Source organism: Scyliorhinus canicula, chromosome 10 (assembly GCF_902713615.1).
Source record: "Scyliorhinus canicula chromosome 10, sScyCan1.1, whole genome shotgun sequence".
Taxonomy (NCBI): domain Eukaryota; kingdom Metazoa; phylum Chordata; class Chondrichthyes; order Carcharhiniformes; family Scyliorhinidae; genus Scyliorhinus; species Scyliorhinus canicula.
In genome coordinates this window covers 2,974,629-2,994,231 of record NC_052155.1, presented here as the reverse complement: position 1 = coordinate 2,994,231, position 19,603 = coordinate 2,974,629, and the positions used below count along the sequence as shown (strand labels likewise).

At 51.0% G+C, this 19,603-nt stretch overlaps 1 protein-coding gene across 5 annotated transcripts in view; it reads left to right on the top strand.

Moving 5' to 3' along the window:
- The window catches only part of faim2a (Fas apoptotic inhibitory molecule 2a), a 394,729-nt gene that overhangs the window by 322,716 nt on the left and 52,410 nt on the right, over window positions 1-19,603 (top strand). For all 5 annotated transcript variants that reach the window (XM_038808517.1, XM_038808516.1, XM_038808515.1 and 2 more), the window contains exons 4-7: window positions 1,379-1,443; window positions 5,245-5,298; window positions 10,610-10,660; window positions 11,833-11,872. In XM_038808517.1, coding sequence (XP_038664445.1) covers window positions 1,379-1,443; window positions 5,245-5,298; window positions 10,610-10,660; window positions 11,833-11,872 — 210 coding nt within the window. The remainder of the gene's footprint in view (window positions 1-1,378; window positions 1,444-5,244; window positions 5,299-10,609; window positions 10,661-11,832; window positions 11,873-19,603) is intronic.

Below are 19,603 nucleotides of genomic sequence, written 5' to 3'. Positions count from 1 at the left end.
CCCTCCGCACCGGCCCCTGCCCCCTCCGCTCCGGCCCCTGCCCCCTCCGCACCGGCCCCTTGCCCCCTCCGCACCAGCTCCTGCTCCCTCCGCACCGCCCTCTGCCCCCTCCGCACCATCCCTGCCCTCTCCGCACCGGCCCCTGCCCCCTCCGCACCGCCCTCTGCCCCCTCCGCACCATCCCTGCCCCCTCCGCACCATCCCTGCCCTCTCCGCACCGGCCCCTGCCCCCTCCGCACCGGCCCCTGCCCCCTCCGCACCGGCCCCTGCCCCCTCCGCACCGGCCCCTGCCCCCTCCGCACCGGCCCCTGCCCCCTCCGCACCGGCCCATGCCCCCTCCGCACCGGCCCCCTCCGCCCGGCCCCTGCCCCCTCCGCACCAGCCCATGCCCCCTCCGCACCGGCCACTTCCCCCCTCTGCACCGGCCCCTGCCCCCTCTGCACCGGCCCCTGCCCCCTCTGCACCGGCCCCTGCCCCCTCTGCACCGGCCCCTGCCCCCTCTGCACCGGCCCCTGCCCCCTCTGCACCGGCCCCTGCCCCCTCTGCACCGGCCCCTGCCCCCTCTGCACCGGCCCCTGCCCCCTCTGCACCGGCCCCTGCCCCCTCTGCACCGGCCCCTGCCCCACCGCACCGGCCCCTGCCCCCTCCGCACCGGCCCCTGCCCCCTCCGCACCATCCCTGCCCCCTCCGCACCATCCCTGCCCCCTCCGCACCATCCCTGCCCCCTCCGCACCGGCCCCTGCCCCCTCCGCACCGGCCCCTGCCCCCTCCGCACCGGCCCCTGCCCCCTCCGCACCGGCCCCTGCCCCCTGCGCACCGGCCCCTGCGCACCAGCCCCTGCCCCCTCCGCACCATCCCTGCCCCCTCCGCACCATCCCTGCCCCCTCCGCACCGGCCCCTGCCCCCTCCGCACCGGCCCCTGCCCCACCGCACCAGCCCCTGCCCCCTCCGCACCATCCCTGCCCCCTCCGCACCATCCCTGCCCCCTCCGCACCGGCCCCCTCTGCCCCGATCCCTGCCCCCTCTGCCCCGGTCCTTGCCCCTCCGCCCCGGCCCTTGCCCCTCCGCCCCGGCCCTTGCCCCTCCGCCCCGGCCCTTGCCTCCCGCCCTTGGCACCACCCCACCCAGGCCCTTGATCCCGCAGACAGCCTTTGCCACATTCACCCTGGTGCTGGCCACCCACTGTTTCTCAGTCTGACCCTGCTCACGTTTACTCCAATGGCCCTTTTTCCTCACTCCCTCCATCACCAATGCTCCCTTCCTCCCTGACCATCGATCTGTCTCTCCGGAGAGCATCCTTTTCTCTGCTCCGGATGGCAGGTGAATGTTTTACATAATGATATAAGGTGACTGTTGTCAATTCTTGTACTCCCACCAGGTTTATGCCATCTTAATGGTACAGCTACTGGTGACCTTCGGGATAGTGGCAGTCTTTACCTTCTGGTAGGTGTGTTCATTCTGTTCTAATAACTGAGTTGGTGCCTAACTCACTCTGTGCTGGCCCCTTTCCCTTCCCCTTCCCCCCAATAAACTGAATGGCTCAGTGAGTTTGCCAGTGTAATCTGACAAAGAGAACAGTGTTTCCGGCTCCATCACTATCACCACCCCTTGTTGAGACCACCCCTGGAGTACTGTGTGCAGTTTATGGTCTCCCTATCTAAGAAAGGACGTACTTGTCATAGAGGGAGTGTAGCAAGCTTCACCAGACGTATTGCTGGAATGTCAGGATTGTCGTGTGAGGAGAGATTGGGTCCCCTGGCCTGTATTCACGTTGACAAGAATGAAAGGAGATCTGATTGAAACATATAAAATTCTGACAGGGCTGGACAGACAATGGGGTCGAGTGTCTTGGGTAACAGGAAAATATCGACGGGATGATTGGCAGATGGAATTTAATCCTGAAAAGCGTGAGGTGATACACTTTGGAAGGTGTAATGTGACAAGGAATGAAAGGTCTGACACTGGGAAGTTCCGAGGAACGAAGGGACCTTGGCGTGTTTGTCCATGGATCTCTGAAGGCAGAAGGGCAGGTTAATGGGGTGGTGAAAAAGGCACATGGGACACTTGCCTTTATCAATCGAGGCATAGATTACAAAAGCAGGGAGGTCATGCTGGAGTTGTATAGAACATTGGTGAGGCCACAGCTGGAGTACTGTGTGCAGTTCTGGTCGCCACATTATAGGAAGGATGTGATTGTACTGGAGGGGGTGCAGAGGAGATTCACCAGGATACTGCCTGGGATGGAACATTTCAGTTATGAAGAGAGGTTGGATAGGCTTGGGTTGTTTTCGCTGGAGCAGAGAAGATTGAGGGTTGACCTGATCGAGGTGGACAAGATTGTTCAAGGGGAGGCAGTGGGGTAGTGGTATTGTCGCTAGACTAGTAATCCAGAGACGCAGAGTCATACCCTGGGGACCCGGGTTCGAATCCCAGGTTCGAATCCCGCCATGGCAGATGGTGATATTTGAATTCAGAGAAAGAAATCTGGAATTAACAGTCTAATGATGACCATGAAACTATTGTTGATTATTGGGAAAACCTATTCGGTTTTCCCAATAATCTGCCGTCCTTATCCGGTCTGGCCTACATGTGACTCCAGACCCACAGCAATGTGGTTGATTCTTAAATGTCCTCGGGGATGGGCAATAAATGCTGACCCAGCCAGCAACGCCCACATACATGAATGAATAAAAAAAATAAGGGACATGGATAGGGAGCAGCTGTTCCCCTGAGTTGAAGGGTCAGTTACGAAGAGACACAAGTTCAAGGCGAGGGGCGGGAAGTTTAGGGGGGATTTGAGGAAAAACCTTTTTACTTCGAGAGTGGTGATGGTCTGGAACGCACTGCCTGGGAGGGTGGTAGAGGCGGGTTGCCTCACATCCTTCAAAACGTACCTGGATGAGCCACTTGGCACGTCTTAACATTCAGGGCTATGGGCCAAGTGCTGGTAAATGGGGATTAGGTGGGCAGGTCAGATGTTTTTCATGTGTCAGTGCAGACTCGGCACTGTGTATTTCTGTGATTCTGTGGCTGGATGCAGGGACAATGTTTCCTCTGGGGGTGGGGTGGGGTTCCTGGCACAAGCGATCACAGTCTCAGGATACGGGGTAGGACCTTTAGGACTGAGATGAGGAGAAATGTCTTCACTCAGAGGGTGGTGAACCTGTGGAATTCTCTCCCACAAAAAGCTGCAGAGTTCAAATCACTGTCCAAAGACCTCCAGGTGGATTGGCCATGCTAAATTGCCCTTAGTGTCCAAAAAAGGTTAGGAGGGGTTATTGGGTTACAGGAATAGGGTGGAAGTGAGGGCTTAAGTGGGTGGGTGCAGACTAGATGAGCCGAATGGCCTCCTTCTGCACTGTATGTTCTATGTTCACTGAATATATTTAAGAAGGAAATTGATTTCTACGGGTATATCTTCCAGTCACGCCGTCTTGGGAATCATCACGAGCGGGGCAAACAATTTCACCAACCATTGAACGGTCATTAACCTCAGAGGGAGCTTCCTGTCCTGGAGAGGGCAGGACTGGAAGATCACGCCCACAGACTCGGTGTTCACGCTGTCTGGGAAGAGCCCGTGAGTATGGTGCTGAGACCATACTCAACCATGATCATACTGAATAACAGAGCAGACACGAAGGGCAGAATGGCCTGCTCCTCCTATTTTCTATGTTTCTATGATTGTGTTATGTCGGCCCAACTCCACTGGGGTACTGGAAGGAGCTGTGGCTATTATTGGAACCAGGACTCTGCAGAGGGAGGGGTGGACAAGGGTGAGAATTAATCCAGTGACTTCCTGTTGACCATAGGTACTCATCTGAGAAGCTCAACTTGTTCAACCATCTGCCAAAAATCATTTTGCAAACTCCAACTTAAAGAAAAACTATTTATTCAATGCGGGTGTTGCTGCCCATCCTTAGTTGCTGTTGAGAAGATGGTGAGCTGGCTTCTTGAACTGCTGCAGTCCATGAAGTGTAGATACACCCACTGTGCTGTTAGGTCGGGAGTTCCAGGATTTTGACCCAGTGGCAGTGAAGGAGCAGCGATATATTGCCAAGTCAGGGCGGTGAGTGGCTTTGAGGAGAACCTCCAGGTGGTTGTGTTCCCAAGTATCTGCTGTCCTTGGCCTTACATAAGAACTAGGAGCAGGAGTAGTTCATCTGGCCCCTCGAGCCTGCTCCGCCATTCAATGAGATCATGGCTGATCTTTTGTGGACTCAGCTCCACTTTCCGGCCCGAACACCATAACCCTTTATTCCTTTATTCTTCAAAAAACTATTTCTCTTTATCTTGAAAACATTCAATGAAGGAGCCTCAACTGCTTCACTGGGCAAGGAATTCCAGAGATTTACAACCCTTTGGGTGAAGAAGTTCCTCCTAAACTCAGTCCTAAATCTACTTCCCCTTATTTTGAGGCTATGTCCCCTAGTTCTGCTTTCACCTGCCAGTGGAAACAACCTGCCCACATCTATCCTATCTATTCCCTTCATAATTTTATATGTTTCTATAAGATCCCCCTCATCCTTCTAAATTCCAACGAGTACAGTCCCAGTCTACTCAACCTCTCCTCTGAATCCAACCCCTTCAGCTCTGGGATTAACCTAGTGAATCTCCTCTGCACACCCTCCAGTGCCAGTACATCCTTTCTCAGGTAAGGAGACCAAAACTGAACACAATACTCCAGGTGTGGCCTCACTAACACCTTATACAATTGCAGCATAACCTCCCTAATCTTAAACTCCATCCCTCTAGCAATGAAGGACAAAATTCCATTTGCCTTCTTAATCACCTGTTGCAGCTATAAACCAACTTTTTGCGACTCATGCACTAACACACCCAGGTCTCTCTGCTCAGCAGCATATTTTAATATTTAATCATTTAAATAATAATCCCTTTTGCTGTTATTCCTACCAAAATGGATAACCTCACATTTGTCAACATTGTATTCCATCTGCCAGACCCTAGCCCATTCACTTAACCTATCGGTAGAATGATGGGGTGTAGATTAATTTGTCCTTAAGCGTGCCGTCATTTTTTTCCATCACACATAGACTACTTTTCGTTTTCTAACACCTCCTATTCTTTCCTTGCTCTTTATATATTTTTCCCCCTTTATATATTTATCCCACTTTATATATTTATACCACACCTTTGGATTGTGTCCTGTTGGGATGTTTAGTTTGTGTTTGCAACTTTTCCTCACAAATTAATCAACTCTCTTTGTGCATCTGCTTCTCTCCACAGTGACCCAGTCAAAATGTATGTGCGGCACAATCGCATCTTGTACTATGCCTCATTGTAAGTGAAAAATCCTCGCTGTCATCACTTGACACTGTGAAGAAATAATTGAAGGAACCGTGTTTAAAGGAATATTGGGCACGATTCTCCGCTCCCCACGCTGCGTGGGAGAATCGCGGGAGGGCCCCCCGGCTAATTTCACGACCCCCTGGCGCCCCCCGCAATTCTCCCACCCCCCACTCGGAAGAATCGGCACTCGCCGTTTTTCACGGCGACCGCCGATTCTCCAACCCGGATGGGCCGAGCGGCCTGCCATTCGCAACCGTTTCACGATGGCGGCAACCACACCTGGTCGCTGCCGTCATGAAAACTCCGTGAGATGCCCGTTTGGGGCTTGTAGGGGGCCTGGTGGGGAATGATCGCCACGACTGTGCTCGGGAGGGGACAGGCCCGCGATCGGTGCCCACCGATCGTCAGGCCGGCGTCTCAATCGGACGCACTATTTTCCCTCCGCCGCCCCGCAAGGTGAAGCAGCCGCGTCTTGCGAGGCGGCTGAGGGGAAAGACGGCCACCGCGCATGCTCGAGCTGTCAGCCATCATGACGTCAGCCGCGCATGCGCGGGTTGGAGCCGGCCAACCTGCGCATGCGCGGCTGACGTCACATAGGCGCCACCGTCGCGTCACTCTCGGCGCGCCGCCCGGCGGCCGAGAGTTACGGAGCGCCGCTCCTAGCCCCGCCGGGAGGGGAGAATAGGGGGCGAGGAGCAGCCTCCGAGGTCGTCGTGAAACTCGGCCGAGTTCACGACGGCCCTCCCGATTTTTCCCGGGAGCGGAGAATTCCGCCCATTGAAAATGCAGTGTTTTTTAAAATGAAAATTTGTGTATATTGCTCCAATATAAGGGGCTGGTTTAGCTCAGTGGGCTAGACAGCTGGTTTGCGATGCAGAACCAGGCCAGCAGCGCAGTTCAATTCCCGTACCACCTGAGAATTCTGAATTCTCCCTCCGTGTACCCGAACGGGCACTGGAATGCGGCGACTTGGAGCTTTTCACAGTAACTTCATTGCAGTGTTAATGTAAGCCTACTTGTGACAATAAAGATTATTTGTTCTTTATTTGTTCTTTATACTCACCCAGGGAGCAGGCTATTTTAGATTTAGTATTATGTAATGAAGAAGGTTTGATAAATAGTCTTTGCGTGAAGGATCTTCTTGGAAGGAGTGATCACAGCACACTAGAATTTCAAATTCAGATTGAGCGAGAGAGGACAGAGTGCCATACTAGAGTTTTAGCATTGGTCAGAGGTGATTATACAGGCCTGAGGAAAGAGTTGGCCCAAGCAGACTGGGGACAGATAATTGAGGGTAGGACAGTTGAGGAACAATGGCGGATGTTCAGGGAGATATTAAATACCTCTCAATTAAAGCATATTCCTGAGAGCAAGAGGAATTGTAAAAGGGAGAAAAACGTTCCTTGGCTAAACACGGAGGTCAAGGAAGACGTAAAGGCAAAAACAAGGGCATATCATTCTGTAAAAGTTAGTGGTAAGCTGGAGGGTCCAGAGAAATTTAAGATTCAACAAAAAACTACTAAAAGAAAATCAAAAAAGCTCAGATGAACTATAAAAGAAAACTAGCAGAAAACACAAACACTGATACCAAAAGCTTCTATAAGTAAATACAGAGGAAGAGAATAGTTAAAGTAATTGCTGGCCCTTTGGAGGACGATATTGGTGAGTTAATAATGAGGTGCACAGAGATAGTGGAGGCACTGAAACAATATTTTGCCTCTGTCTGCATGGAAGAGGATCATAAAATTTTTCCCCAAACTGCAAACCATCATTAAGGAGAATGTATTGAATAAACTGATGGGATTAAAGACAGATAAGTCTCCGGGACCTGATGGCCTGCACTCCAGGGTATTAAAGGAGGCAGCAGCAGAGACCGTGGATGCATTGATTATGATATTTCAAAATTCCCTGGATGGAATCTATAGACCAGTAGCTTGACCTCTGGTGGGGAAGTTGCTGGAATCAATCATTGAAGAGAAGACTGAACATTTAGAAAGACAAAGCTCAATCCACCATTGTCAGCATGGTTTTATGTTGGGTAAGTCATGCTTGACAAACTTGTTTGAGTTCTTTGAGGACGTGGATAATGGGGAACCTGTGGATGTGGTATCTAGACTTCCAGAAGGCTTTTGGCAAGGTGCCGCATAAAGATAGATCCAGAAGGTGAGATCACAGGGGATTGGATTGAGGAGCCAATTCTCTCAGTCAGCCAATAACTGAGAGAAAGCAGAGGGTCGGGATAAATGGGTCCTTCTCTGGTTGGCGAACTGTAACTAGTGGGGTGCCATAAGAGTCAATCCTCGGGCCTTAAATATTTACAATCTATATAAATGATCTGCAAGCAGGGACTTGGATTGAAGTGGATTTATTGTCATGGGTATCGAGGTACAATGTTCTGCGTCCAGTCCAGACAGATCGTTCCAAAAATGAAAAAACATTGGACATACATAAATACACAATGTAAATACATAGACACAGGTATCGGGTGAAGCATGCAAAGTGTAGTACTACTCAGTATAGAAAATGTGTGAAAAGATCAGTTCAGTCCATCAGAGGGTCATTTAGGAGTCTGGGGAAGAAGCTGTTTTTGAACCTGTTAGTGCGTGTTCTCAGACTTGTATCTCCTGCCCAATGAAAGAAGTTGGAAGAGTGAGTAACCCGGGTGGGAGGGGTCTTTGATTATGCTGCCCGCTTTCCCAAGGCAGCGGGAGGTGTAGACAGGGTCAGTGGATGGGAGGTGGGTTTGTCTGATGGACTGAGCGGTGTTTAAGACTCTGTAGTTCCTTGCGTCTTGGGCTGAGCAGTTTCCGTACCTGGCTGTGATGCAGCCAGATAGGATGCTTTCTATGGTACATCTGTAAAAGTTGGTAAGAGTCAATGTGGACATGCTGAATTTCCTTAGTTTCCTGAGAAAGTATTGGCACTTGGTGGTAGCGTCGATATGGGTGGACCAGGACAGATTGTTGGTGATGTGCACACCTAGGAATTTGAAGCTGTCAACCATCTCCACCTCAGCCCTGTTGATGCTGACAGCAGTGTGTGTGTATATGATGCTTTGCTCCTTGAAGTCAATGACCAGCTCTTTAGTTTTGCTGGCATTGAGGGAGAGATTGTTGTCGCTGCACCACTCCATTAGGTTTTCTATCTCCCACCGGTACTCTGACTGACTCATCGTGGTTTGCGATCCGACCCACTATGGTCTTGTCATCAGCAAACTAGTAGATGGAGCCAGATTTTGTCACATACTCGTGTGTGTGTGTGTGTGTACAGGGAGTATAGTATGGGGTTAAGTCCGCAGCCTTGCGGGGCCCCGGTATTGAGGACTATCGTGGTGGAGGTGTTGTTATTTATCCTCACTGATTGTGGTCTATTGGTCAGGAAGTCGAGGATCCAGTTGCAGAGGGAGGAGCCAAATCCTCGGTTTTGATATAAACTTGGCTGGGATTATGGTGTTGAAGGCGGAGCTGTAGTCAATAAAAGGAGTCTGACATAGGAGTCCTTGTTGTCAAGATTTTCTTGGGATGAGTGTAGGGCCAGGGAGATGGCGTCTGCTGTAGACAGAGTGTAATATAGCAAAATTTGCAGATGATACTAAAATAGGTGGGAACGCAGGCAGTGAAGAAAAGATAAAGATTTTACAAATGGATATAGATAGGCTAGGAGTTTGGGCCAAAATGTGCAGTGACAGATGGAGTTTAATATGGATAAGTGTGAGGCTGAAGAAATAGAAAAATTGAAATTATTATCTAAATGGTAAACAGACTCAAAATGCATCTGGGCAGAGGGATCTGGGTGTCTTTGTTCATGAATCGAGGAAAGTCGGTATACAGGTACAGCATGTAATTCAAAAGCAAATGGAATTTTAGCATTATTGCAAAAGGACTGGAGTGTGCACGGCAGCACAGTGGTTAACACTGTTGCTTCACCAAGCCAGGGACCCGGATTCGATTCCCGGCTTGGGTCACTGTCCGTGCGGAGTCTGCACGTTCTCCCCATGTGTGCGTGGGTTTTCTCGTGGCACTCCCGTTTCCTCCCACAAGTCCCAAAAGCTTGTTAGGTAATTTGGACATTCTGAATTCTCCCGCAGTGTACCCAAATAGGTGCCAGAGTGCAGCAACTAGGGGATTTTCACAGTACCATCATTGCAGTATTAATGTAAGCCTACTTGTGACACTAATAAAGATTATTATTAATAAAGGTAGAGAAGTGTTGTTGCAATTGTATAGGGTGTTGGTGAGGCCACATCTGGAGTATTGTGTCCAGTTTTGGTCTCCTTATTTGAGGAAGGATGTGGTGGCATTGGAGGCAGTTCAGAGGAGGTTCACCAGATTGATTCCGGAGATGAAAGGGTTGACGTCTGAGGGGAGATTAAACAGTTTGGGTTTGTACTTGTTGGATTATTGAAGACTGAGAGGGGTATAAAAAAGGTATATAAAATACTAAAATGGATTGATAAAGTAAACGTAGACCAAATGTTCCACCTTGTGGGCCAATTTAGAACGAAAGGTCACAGATATAGGTTGAGAGGTGGAAGATTTAAATCTGAGATGAGGAGGAACTACTTCTCGCAGAGGGGAGTGAATTTGTGGAACTCGCTGCCCCATAGTGAGGTGGAATCTGAATAATTAAATCGTTTCAAGAAGGAGATAGATATATTTGTGATTTTAAAAATTAGGTTAAAGGGATATGGGAAACAGGTGGAAGGTGGATTTTAGACCAGGAAGAGATCCGCTGTGATCTGATTGAATGGCAGAGCAGGCTCGAAGGGCTGAATTGCCGACTTCTGCTCCGAATTCCTATGTTCCTGTGTTCCTATGTTCCATTTGATTGTTGCTGAACATGGAGTGGGCAGCACAGAAACATTTGACCTAATAGGTCTTCACTGTGTGTGCAGCGATCTCACTTTTCAAGCAGGATTGTGGTGGAGGCTACAATTGACCCCACCTTCCCACTTCTCACTCTCCTCTCTCCGTTCTCCAGATATGGAGAGCAAAGTGCCGAGATGCCCTTTATATTTATTCAGGGGGGGTTGGATGTTGTTGGCTAGGATGTTGTAACTTGCCTCCCCCATGAACGAGCCTGCTGCCAATCACTATTCACACTCGCACACAAGGAAAATCAGACTCCCAGACGGAGACTCGAGCGCCCAGCAAGAGCCATTGCCGGGAACGTTTCATAAGGGGGAGGTTTCAGTGAGTGATGAGACAGTTTTCTGCAATGTTCTTTTAAATTATTTCAAACATTCAGAGTTTTGTGACTCTTATCCAGAGGCTGAATTGTTTCTGCTTTGATTTTTCTCCAGTGTGGTTTTCATCGTCACCTACCTCATTCTTGTATGCTGCTCTGGAGTCAGGTCAGTTTCTAACTGCAGCCTATTGACAGCTGACACCTTGCCTCCCCTTGGATATTATCAAAAGTTTTCTATTGTCCTTCCCTCCTGCCACTTGTCAAATAATTCATCCTCATTTTACCATTTCCTCATCCCACCTTAATCCCACTGTTTCCCAGTCCCCACCATGTCCTCACTTACACATCCGCCGCTACACTCTATACATCTCGGGTCCCGTGAGTAGCTGGGTTGTGGCTGGGCAAAAGGATGAAGCTTCCCATTGCTGGTTCGATTCCAACAGAACACTGTTGTTGCACAGTTTGTGGGGGGGGAGGGGGGTGGGAGCCCCAGTGGAGAGAGAGTGCTTCCATAGTGGGCAAACCTGTGAATTCTGGAAACACTCACCAGGTAAGGTAGTAATGGCGGCATGGTAGTACAGTGGTTAGCACTGTTGTTTCACAGCGCCAAGGACCCGGGTTCGAATCCCGGCTTGGGTCACTATCTGTAAGCAGTCTGCATGTTCTCCCAGTGTCTGCGTGGGTTTCCTCCGGGTGCTCCGGTTTCCTCCTACAAGTCCCAAAAGACTTGCTTGTTAGGTGAATTGGACATTCTGAATTCTCCCTCTGTGTACCCGAACAGGCGCCTTAGTGTGCCGACTAGGGGCTTTTCACAGTCACTTCATTGCAGTGTTAATGTAAGCCTACTTGTGACACTAATAAAGATTATTATACTATCTGTGGAAAGGGGAAGTTGGGGTGGGGAGGGTTATGCATCATGTTGAATCTTCCCTGACAAAAGATCATGGAGCTAAAACATTCACCCTTCTCCACAGCTGCTTGCCAACTAGTCCGTTCTGCAGCCATATGTTGACTTATGTCCTTCCTGAATGGGTTTGTCAGTAACTGGGTTTGGAGACCCTGAGATATTGGGCTCAGCCACATCTATCTTAGGCACCCAACAAACCCTCAAAGAAATAACTGTTTCACAACATCAAAAACACAACCTTAAATATAGAAAATGTATTTTTTCAGCAATATTGAAATATAGACATTCTAAAGAAATTTAAATCCCACACACCAAGAAGAATGTTATAACTCTGGAATTAATATCCATATCTTTGTTCCAGAAGCTTAGTGTTTTTTTAGCTAACCCTTTTCTTCCATTTCTTTCAATCTATTTGTTTTATCTTCATGCAGGAGACGCTACCCATTGAATTTGATTCTGTTGGCAGTTTTTGTACGTACTTCTCACAACATTATTGAAGTTGAAAATGTCTGCATGGAAATAAACAATATGAGCTAAATACCCCGGAAACGTCAGTAATTCATAAACTCCGAACCTTAAACTGAGGATGTAAACCCCTTCAGGTCAATGTGAAAGATTCCATTTAATATTTGAAAAAGAGGAAGGCATTTCTCTCCTGTTATCAATATCTACCAAAAAGATAATTCTGATTGTGGGATCTTCCTGTGCACAAATTGGCTGCTGCAATTCCTCCATTACAACAGTCGACCACACTTCAAAAAAATACTTCGAAGGCTGTGAAGCTGTTTGGGATGTCCTTAGGGTAATCTATAAGCCAGGGTAACGTGGGCAGGTAGGAGAGTGGAATTAAGGCCACAATCTGATGATCTTAATGAACGTCAGAGCATGGGGAGGGGACAAATGGCCTCCTCCATTTGTTTTCATGCTGTGGATGAAATGTTATGTATTTTATTGTCGGCACGGTAGCACAGTGGTTTGCACTGTTGCTTCACAGCGGCAGGGTCCCTGGTTCGATTCCCAGCTTGGGTCACTGTGCGAAGTCTGCATGTTCTCCCCGTGTCTGCCTGGGTTTCCTCCGGGTGCTCCGGTTTCCTCCCACAAGTCCCAAAAGACGTGCTGTTAGGTGAATTGGACATTCTGAATTCTCCCTCTGTGTACCTGAACAGGTGCCGGAATGTGGCGACTAGGGGCTTTTTGCGGTAGCTTCATTGCAGTGTTAATGTAAGCCTACTTGTGACAATAATAAAGATTATTATTATAAGATAGTGCTTTCCCCTGCTCCCTCCCAATTTTGCACTCTCTCCTCGGTTTACTCCCCACATAGTGCTGGGTGGGATGGCCTACACCCACCTGGGAGAGAGATGGGCCTTGGCTGAACATTTCCCAGAAAGACATCTCCTCCAGCTGGGCATGTCAGCCTGGATACTGGGCTGCAGTTTCTGGAGGAGGATTTAACCCACAGCCGCCTTGTCTCTGGGAGGAGAGTTAGTCGCTGAGCTCCAGGAAAACGGGTCTTACTGGCACTGGGGCAGCAATCTGACTTCTCCCATCCTGCCTCGAGCCCCCTCCCATTAGCCAGGTGGTACAGTCAAATTTTGGTTTTGTTTTCAACAGAAAAAGCACACGGATCCAAAGCAAATGGACTTGAGACACGTCAATCATTCTTTCGAATGACCATTACCTGCAGACAGAAACTGAATCAGGTGGGCTAGGGCAGTAGCCCTCACGGTTTTTGTCCTGGCCCCAGATTCAGACAAGCTGTGAAACTGAATTAAATCAATCGGGTAATTTGTGGGTTGCCACCAGGGTCACTGATGGCAGGGAACTTGCTATCCCCGCCTGGCCTGGTCTGAGTTATACAAGGTCTCGGGGATGGCCCAATCTGTCAGGAAAAAGTCAATACATTCTTCACTGTATCCCAGACCATAATGTTAGGAAAACAAACATAGTTTTAAGGGATTTATATTTGTATTGTTAAACATTAGAAATGATGTATAGTTTTAAGTGGGTTTAATTTAACGTTTCTGTGCCTGGAAAGGTAAAACCTATAGTTCAATTTCTGCTGGACAAAAGGTGCTTTTATGTGTGGGGGTTGGTTCAGTTCCAACTGTGTTTCCTTTGTGCTTAGAGAGGACTATGATGTGAATAATCATTAAAAGGCACAAGCATGTGAGTTTTGCATAGCAACTGGGGCCTTGTAAGTTGGAGAAGCTTTCAAATTTAAGTTCAGCTCATTTGATGCTGTTGGAGATAGGTAGCAGAGAAAAGACAGCTCTCAGATCTCTGCTAGAAGCAGTTGATTTTGGTTGCTAGATGGGGAACATCTCCCTTATCTTTGCTGCAAGAAAAGTCATACCATGGAGTGAGATAGAGAAATACAACACAGAACAGGCCCTTCGGCCCACGATGTTGTGCCGAACTTTTGTCCTAGGTTAATCATAGCATTTTGGACACTAAGGACAATTTTTCATGGCCAATCCACCCAACCTGCACATCTTTGGACTGTGGGAGGAAACCGGAGTACCCGGAGGAAACCCATGCACACACGGGGAGGATGTGCAGACTTCACACAGACAGTGACCCAAGTCAAAATCGAACTTGGGACCCTGGAGCTGTGAAGCAATTGTGCTATCCACAATGCTACCGTGCTGCCCTTAAGAAGAAATTAATCTACACTCCATTATTCTACCCTAATCCATGTACCTATCCAATAGCCGCTTGAAGGTCCCTAACGTTTCCGACTCAACTACTTCCACAGGCAGTGCATTCCATGCCCCCACTACTCTCTGGGTAAAGAACCTACCTCTGACATCCCCTCTATATCTTCCACCATTTATCTTAAATTTATGTCCCCTTGTAATGGTGTGTTCCACCCGGAGAAAAAGTCTCTGACTGTCTACTCTATCTATTCCCCTGATCATCTTATAAACCTCTATCAAGTCGCCCCTCATCCTTCTCCGTTCTAATGAGAAAAGGCCTAGCACCCTCAACCTTTCCTCGTATGACCTACTCTCCTTTGCACCTTTTCCAGAGCTTCCACATCCTTCCTAAAATAAGCCGACCAGAACTGCACACAGTACTCCAAATGTGGCCTGACCAAGGTTTTGTACAGCTGCATCATCACCTCACGGCTCTTAAATTCAATCCCTCTGCTAATGAACGCTAGCACACCATAGGCCTTCTTCACAGCTCTATCCACTTGAGTGGCAACTTTCAAAGATCTATGAACATAGACCCCAAGATCTCTCTGCTCCTCCACATTGCCAAGAACCCTACCATTAACCCTGTATTCCGCATTCATATTTGTCCTTCCAAAATGGACAACCTCACACTTGTCAGGGTTAAACTCCATCTGCCACTTCTCAGCCCAGCTCTGCATCCTATCTATGTCTCTTTGAAGCCGACAACAGCCCTCCTCACTATCCATAACTCCACCAATCTTCGTATCATCTGCAAATTTACTGACCCACCCTTCAACTCCCTCATCCAAGTCGTTAATGAAAATCACAAACAGCAGAGGACCCAGAACTGATCCCTGTGGTACGCCACTGATAACTGGGCTCCAGGCTGAATATTTGCCATCCACCACCACTCTCTGTCTTCTATCGGTTAGCCAGTTTGTTATCCAACTGGCCAAATTTCCCACTATCCCATGCCTCCTTACTTTCTGCACAAGCCTACAATGGGGAACCTTATCAAATGCCTTACTAAAATCCATGTACACTACATCCACTGCTTTACCTTCATCCACGTGCTTGGTCACCTCCTCAAAGAAGTCAATAAGACTTGTAAGGCAAGACCTACCCCTCACAAATCCGTGCTGACTATCCCTAATCAAGCAGTGTCTTTCCAGATGCTCAGAAATCCTATCCCTCAGTACCCTTTCCATTACTTTGCCTACCATCGAAGTAAGACTAACTGGCCTGTAATTCCCAGGGTTATCCCTATTCCCTTTTTTGAACAGGGGCACGACATTCGCCACTCTCCAATCCTCTGGTACCACCCCTGTTGACAGCGAGGACAAAAAGATCATTGCCAATGGCTCTGCAATTTCATTTCTTGCTTCCCATAAAATCCTTGGATATATCCCGTTAGGCCCGGGGGACTTGTCTATCCTCAAGTTTTTCAAAACGCGCAACACATCTTCCTTCCTGACAAGTATCTCCTCGAGCTTATCAGTCTGTTTCACACTATCCTCTCCAACAGTATGGCCCCTCTCATTTGTAAATACTGAAGAAAAATACTTGTTCAAGACCTCTCCTATCTCTTCAGACTCAATACACAATCTCCCGCTACTGTCCTTGATCGGACCTACCCTCGCTCTAGTCATTCTCATATTTCTCACATATGTGTAAAAGGCCTTGGGGTTTTCCTTGATCCTACCTGCCAAAGATTTTTCATGCCCTCTCTTAGCTCTCCTAATCCCTTTCTTCAGTTCCCTCCTGGCTATCTTGTATCCCTCCAGTGCCCTGTCTGAACCTTGTTTCTTCAGCCTTACATAAGTCTCCTTCCTCTTAACAAGACATTCAACCTCTCGTGTCAACCATGGTTCCCTCACTCGACCATCTCTTCCCTGCCTGACAGGGACATACATATCAAAGACACGCAGTACCTGTTCCTTGAACAAGCTCCACATTTCACTTGTGTCCTTCCCTGACAGCCTATGTTCACAACTTCTGCATTTCAATTCTTGTCTGACAGCATCGTATTTACCCTTCCCCCAATTGTAAACCTTGCCCTGTTGCACGCACCTATCCCTCTCCATAACAAAAGTGAAAGTCACAGATTTGTGGTCACTACCTCCAAAATGCTCCCCCACTAACAAATCTATCACCTGCCCTGGTTCATTACCAAGTACTAAATCCAATATGGCCTCCCCTCTGGTCGGACAATCTACATACTGTGTTAGAAAAGCTTCCTGGACACACTGCACAAACACTACCCCATCCAAACTATTTGATCTAAAGAGTTTCCACTCAATGTTTGGGAAGTTGAAGTCACCCATGACTACTACCCTGTGACTTCTGCACCTTTCCAAAATCTGTTTCCCAATCTGTTCCTCCACATCTCTGCTGCTATTGGGGGGCCTATAGAAAACTCCCAACAAGGTGACTGCTCCTTTCCTATTTCTGACTTCAACCCATATTACCTCAGTAGGCAGAATCCCCTCGAACTGCCTTTCTGCAGCTGTTATACTATCTCTAATTAACAATGCCACCCCCCCCCCCCCCCCACCTCTTTTACCAAATTCCCTAATCTTGTTGAAATATGTTTTTACATCCTCCTGACATGGAAGACAGGGCATTGATTCAATGCCTCGTCTGAAATCGGGCAGTTCAGACGACGGCAATACTGTAGAGCTAGACTAGATATTGTGCTTAAATCTCTGAAGTTGGTCAAGAATCCATAACTTTGCGGACGGCGGAAGAGGAGCCGGAGCGCGGCAGCGGAGGAGCCGGAGGAGCCGGAGCGCGGCAGCGGAGGAGCCGGAGCGCGGCAGCGGAGGAGCCGGAGGAGCCGGAGCGCGGCAGCGGAGGAGCCGGAGGACGGCAGCGGAGGAGCCGGAGGAGCCGGAGCGCGGCAGCGGAGGAGCCGGAGCGCAGGAGCCGGAGCGGAGGAGCGGCAGCGGAGCGGCGACGGCAGAGGAGAGGCAGCGACTGGGGGGCCCAACAGCAGCAGGTCCAACCCCTCTCCCCCCCCCCCCCCCCCTCCACGCGGCCAGGAGCGGGGCGGCGGCGGTGGCCCCCCTTCTCTCCCCCCCCCCCCCCCCCCACGCGGGCCAGGAGCGGTGCAGCGGCGGCGGCCCCTCTTCTCTTCCCCCCCCCCCCCCCCCCCACGCGGGCCAGGAGCGGTGCGGCGGCGGCGGCCCCTCTTCTCTCCCTCCCCCCCCCCACGCGGGCCAGGAGCGGTGCGGCGGCGGCGGCCCCTCTTCTCTCCCCCCCCCCCCCCCCCCACGCGGGCCAGGAGCGGTGCGGCGGCGGCGGCCCCTCTTCTCTCTCCCCCCCCCCCCCCCCCCCCCCCAGCCAGCAGCGGGGACACCCCCCCCCCCCCCAGCCTGCAGCGGGGCACCCCCCCCCCCCCCCCCCAGCCAGCAGCGGGGCACCCCCCCCCCCCCCCCAGCCAGCGGCGGGGCACCCCCCCCCCCCCCCCCCAGCCAGCAGCGGGGCACCCCCCCCCCCACAAGCAGAGGGGACACCCCCCCCCCCCCACAAGCAGCGGGGACACCCCCCCCCACAAGCAGCGGGGACACCCCCCCCCCACAAGCAGCGGGGACACCCCCCCCCCCCCCCCCCCACAAGCAGCGGGGACACCCCCCCCCCCCCCCCCCACAAGCAGCGGGGACACCCCCCCCCCCCAAAGCAGCGGGGACACCCCCCCCCCCCAAGCCAGCAGCGGGGACACCCCCCCCCCCCAACCGGCAGCGACCACCGGCCCACTCGCCCCCCCCCCCCCCCCCCCCCCAACTGCAGTGACCACCACGTGGCAAGGACAAAGAGACAAAGGGACTCTCTCTCTCTCTCTCCTGGTTGAGTGGGGAGAGAAGACAAAAGAAAAAAAGAGACTTGTATTTCTGTTCAACCCAAAAGAAAACTGGTAAAGAGAAAAGGGGTAGGGGAAATAAATTTAAAAAAAAAAATAAAAAAAAAAAAAAAAAATATATATATATATATAGATATATAATAATAAATAAAATAAAAATAGGGTGCGGAAAAGGGGGAAAAGAAGAACAAGGAGAGAAGAAAAGATGAAGGGGAAGGGGGAGAAAAAAATGCCAGAAGGGAACCAAGAGAAAGGGGGCACCGGAAGTAGACGGGGCAAAGGGCAAGCCAGCTCGGGCGAACGAGTCAACACGCGAAGCGGCGGGAAGAATGTTTCGCCGCATCCAGAAGAGCTGGACGGGCGGGCAACCTCTCCCCTGGGGTTAGAGGGGGGCGTGAATTGGAAGGAAGCCTTTGCCGAGGTGGTGAGGGAGCAGCTGCAGGCAATCAAGGCAGAGTTAAAAGCAGACGCACAGGCAGCAGTGACCAGGGCCATGTCAGGGGTGCAGCAGGTTCTGACCAGACTGGAGAAGAAAGTGGATGCCCAAGGGAAGATACTGGAAGCCCAGGGGGCAACCATTAAAGAGCTGGAGAAGGCAGCGACTGACGCGAGCGACCGGGGCATATCCCTGGAGAGGGGAATGGTGAAACTGAGGGCAACACAGGGGAGCCTGAAGGGCAGGGTAGACGACCAGGAGATCAGCTCGAGAAGGCAAAATATTAAGATAGTGGGCCTGCCAGAGGGGATAGAGGGTAGAAATCCCACAACATTCGTGGCTGCGATGCTGGGCTCCTTAGTGGGGCGGGAAACTTTTCCCACCCCACCGGAAATGGACAGAGCTCATCGGTCACTGCGCCCGAAGCCCAAGGAAGGGGAAAAACCGAGAGCAGTTATAGCCAGACTGCACCGGTACCGGGATAGGGAGACAATCCTGCGCTGGGCCAAGGAGAATAGAGCCTGCAATTGGGACGGGCACGCCATCCGAATCTACGAGGATTTTGGAGCGGACATAGCTAAGAGACGGGCGGAGTTCAACAGAGCGAAAGCAGCTCTCTATAAGAACAAAGTACGTTTTGGTATGCTGTACCCAGCAAAACTCTGGGTCACATACCAACACAAGGAATATTTCTTTACAGCCCCTGCCGAGGCGAATAGATTCGTCGAGGAGCACGGGCTGGAAAAAATAAATGGGAAGTAGGGACGAGGGGCCCATGGCAAGGAGATACGTCATGCCAACGGGGGGGTGGGGAGGGGCGAGGCAAAGCCAGCCCCCTCCCCCCTGGCAGGAACACCTAGAACGAAAAACAACCCAATGCCCAAGGGCCCGCTCCAGGTGGGAGGCCAGGCCCCGGCACGAGGGAACGGGAGTACTGGAGAGGGGAGAGGGGAAGCGGGACAGCAACCTCCGAGAGGGGAGCCACCGTGCTAGCAGGAAAGCTAGCGAAGGGGGCGCGCAACAGAGCAGGGCCGCAGCGCACCCCCAACAGGGGGGAAGGCGCCAGGCAGGGGAGGGGGGGGATCACCCATCAAAGGTGGGAGAGCAAATGGGGACAGGAATGGGGGAGAGAGGGGCAATGGAGGGGTATACAGGGGTATCCCCGAAAGGGATAGAGCGGGGGGGGGGGGGGGGGGGCACTCGGGGGGCGAGAGACCAGGGAGGGG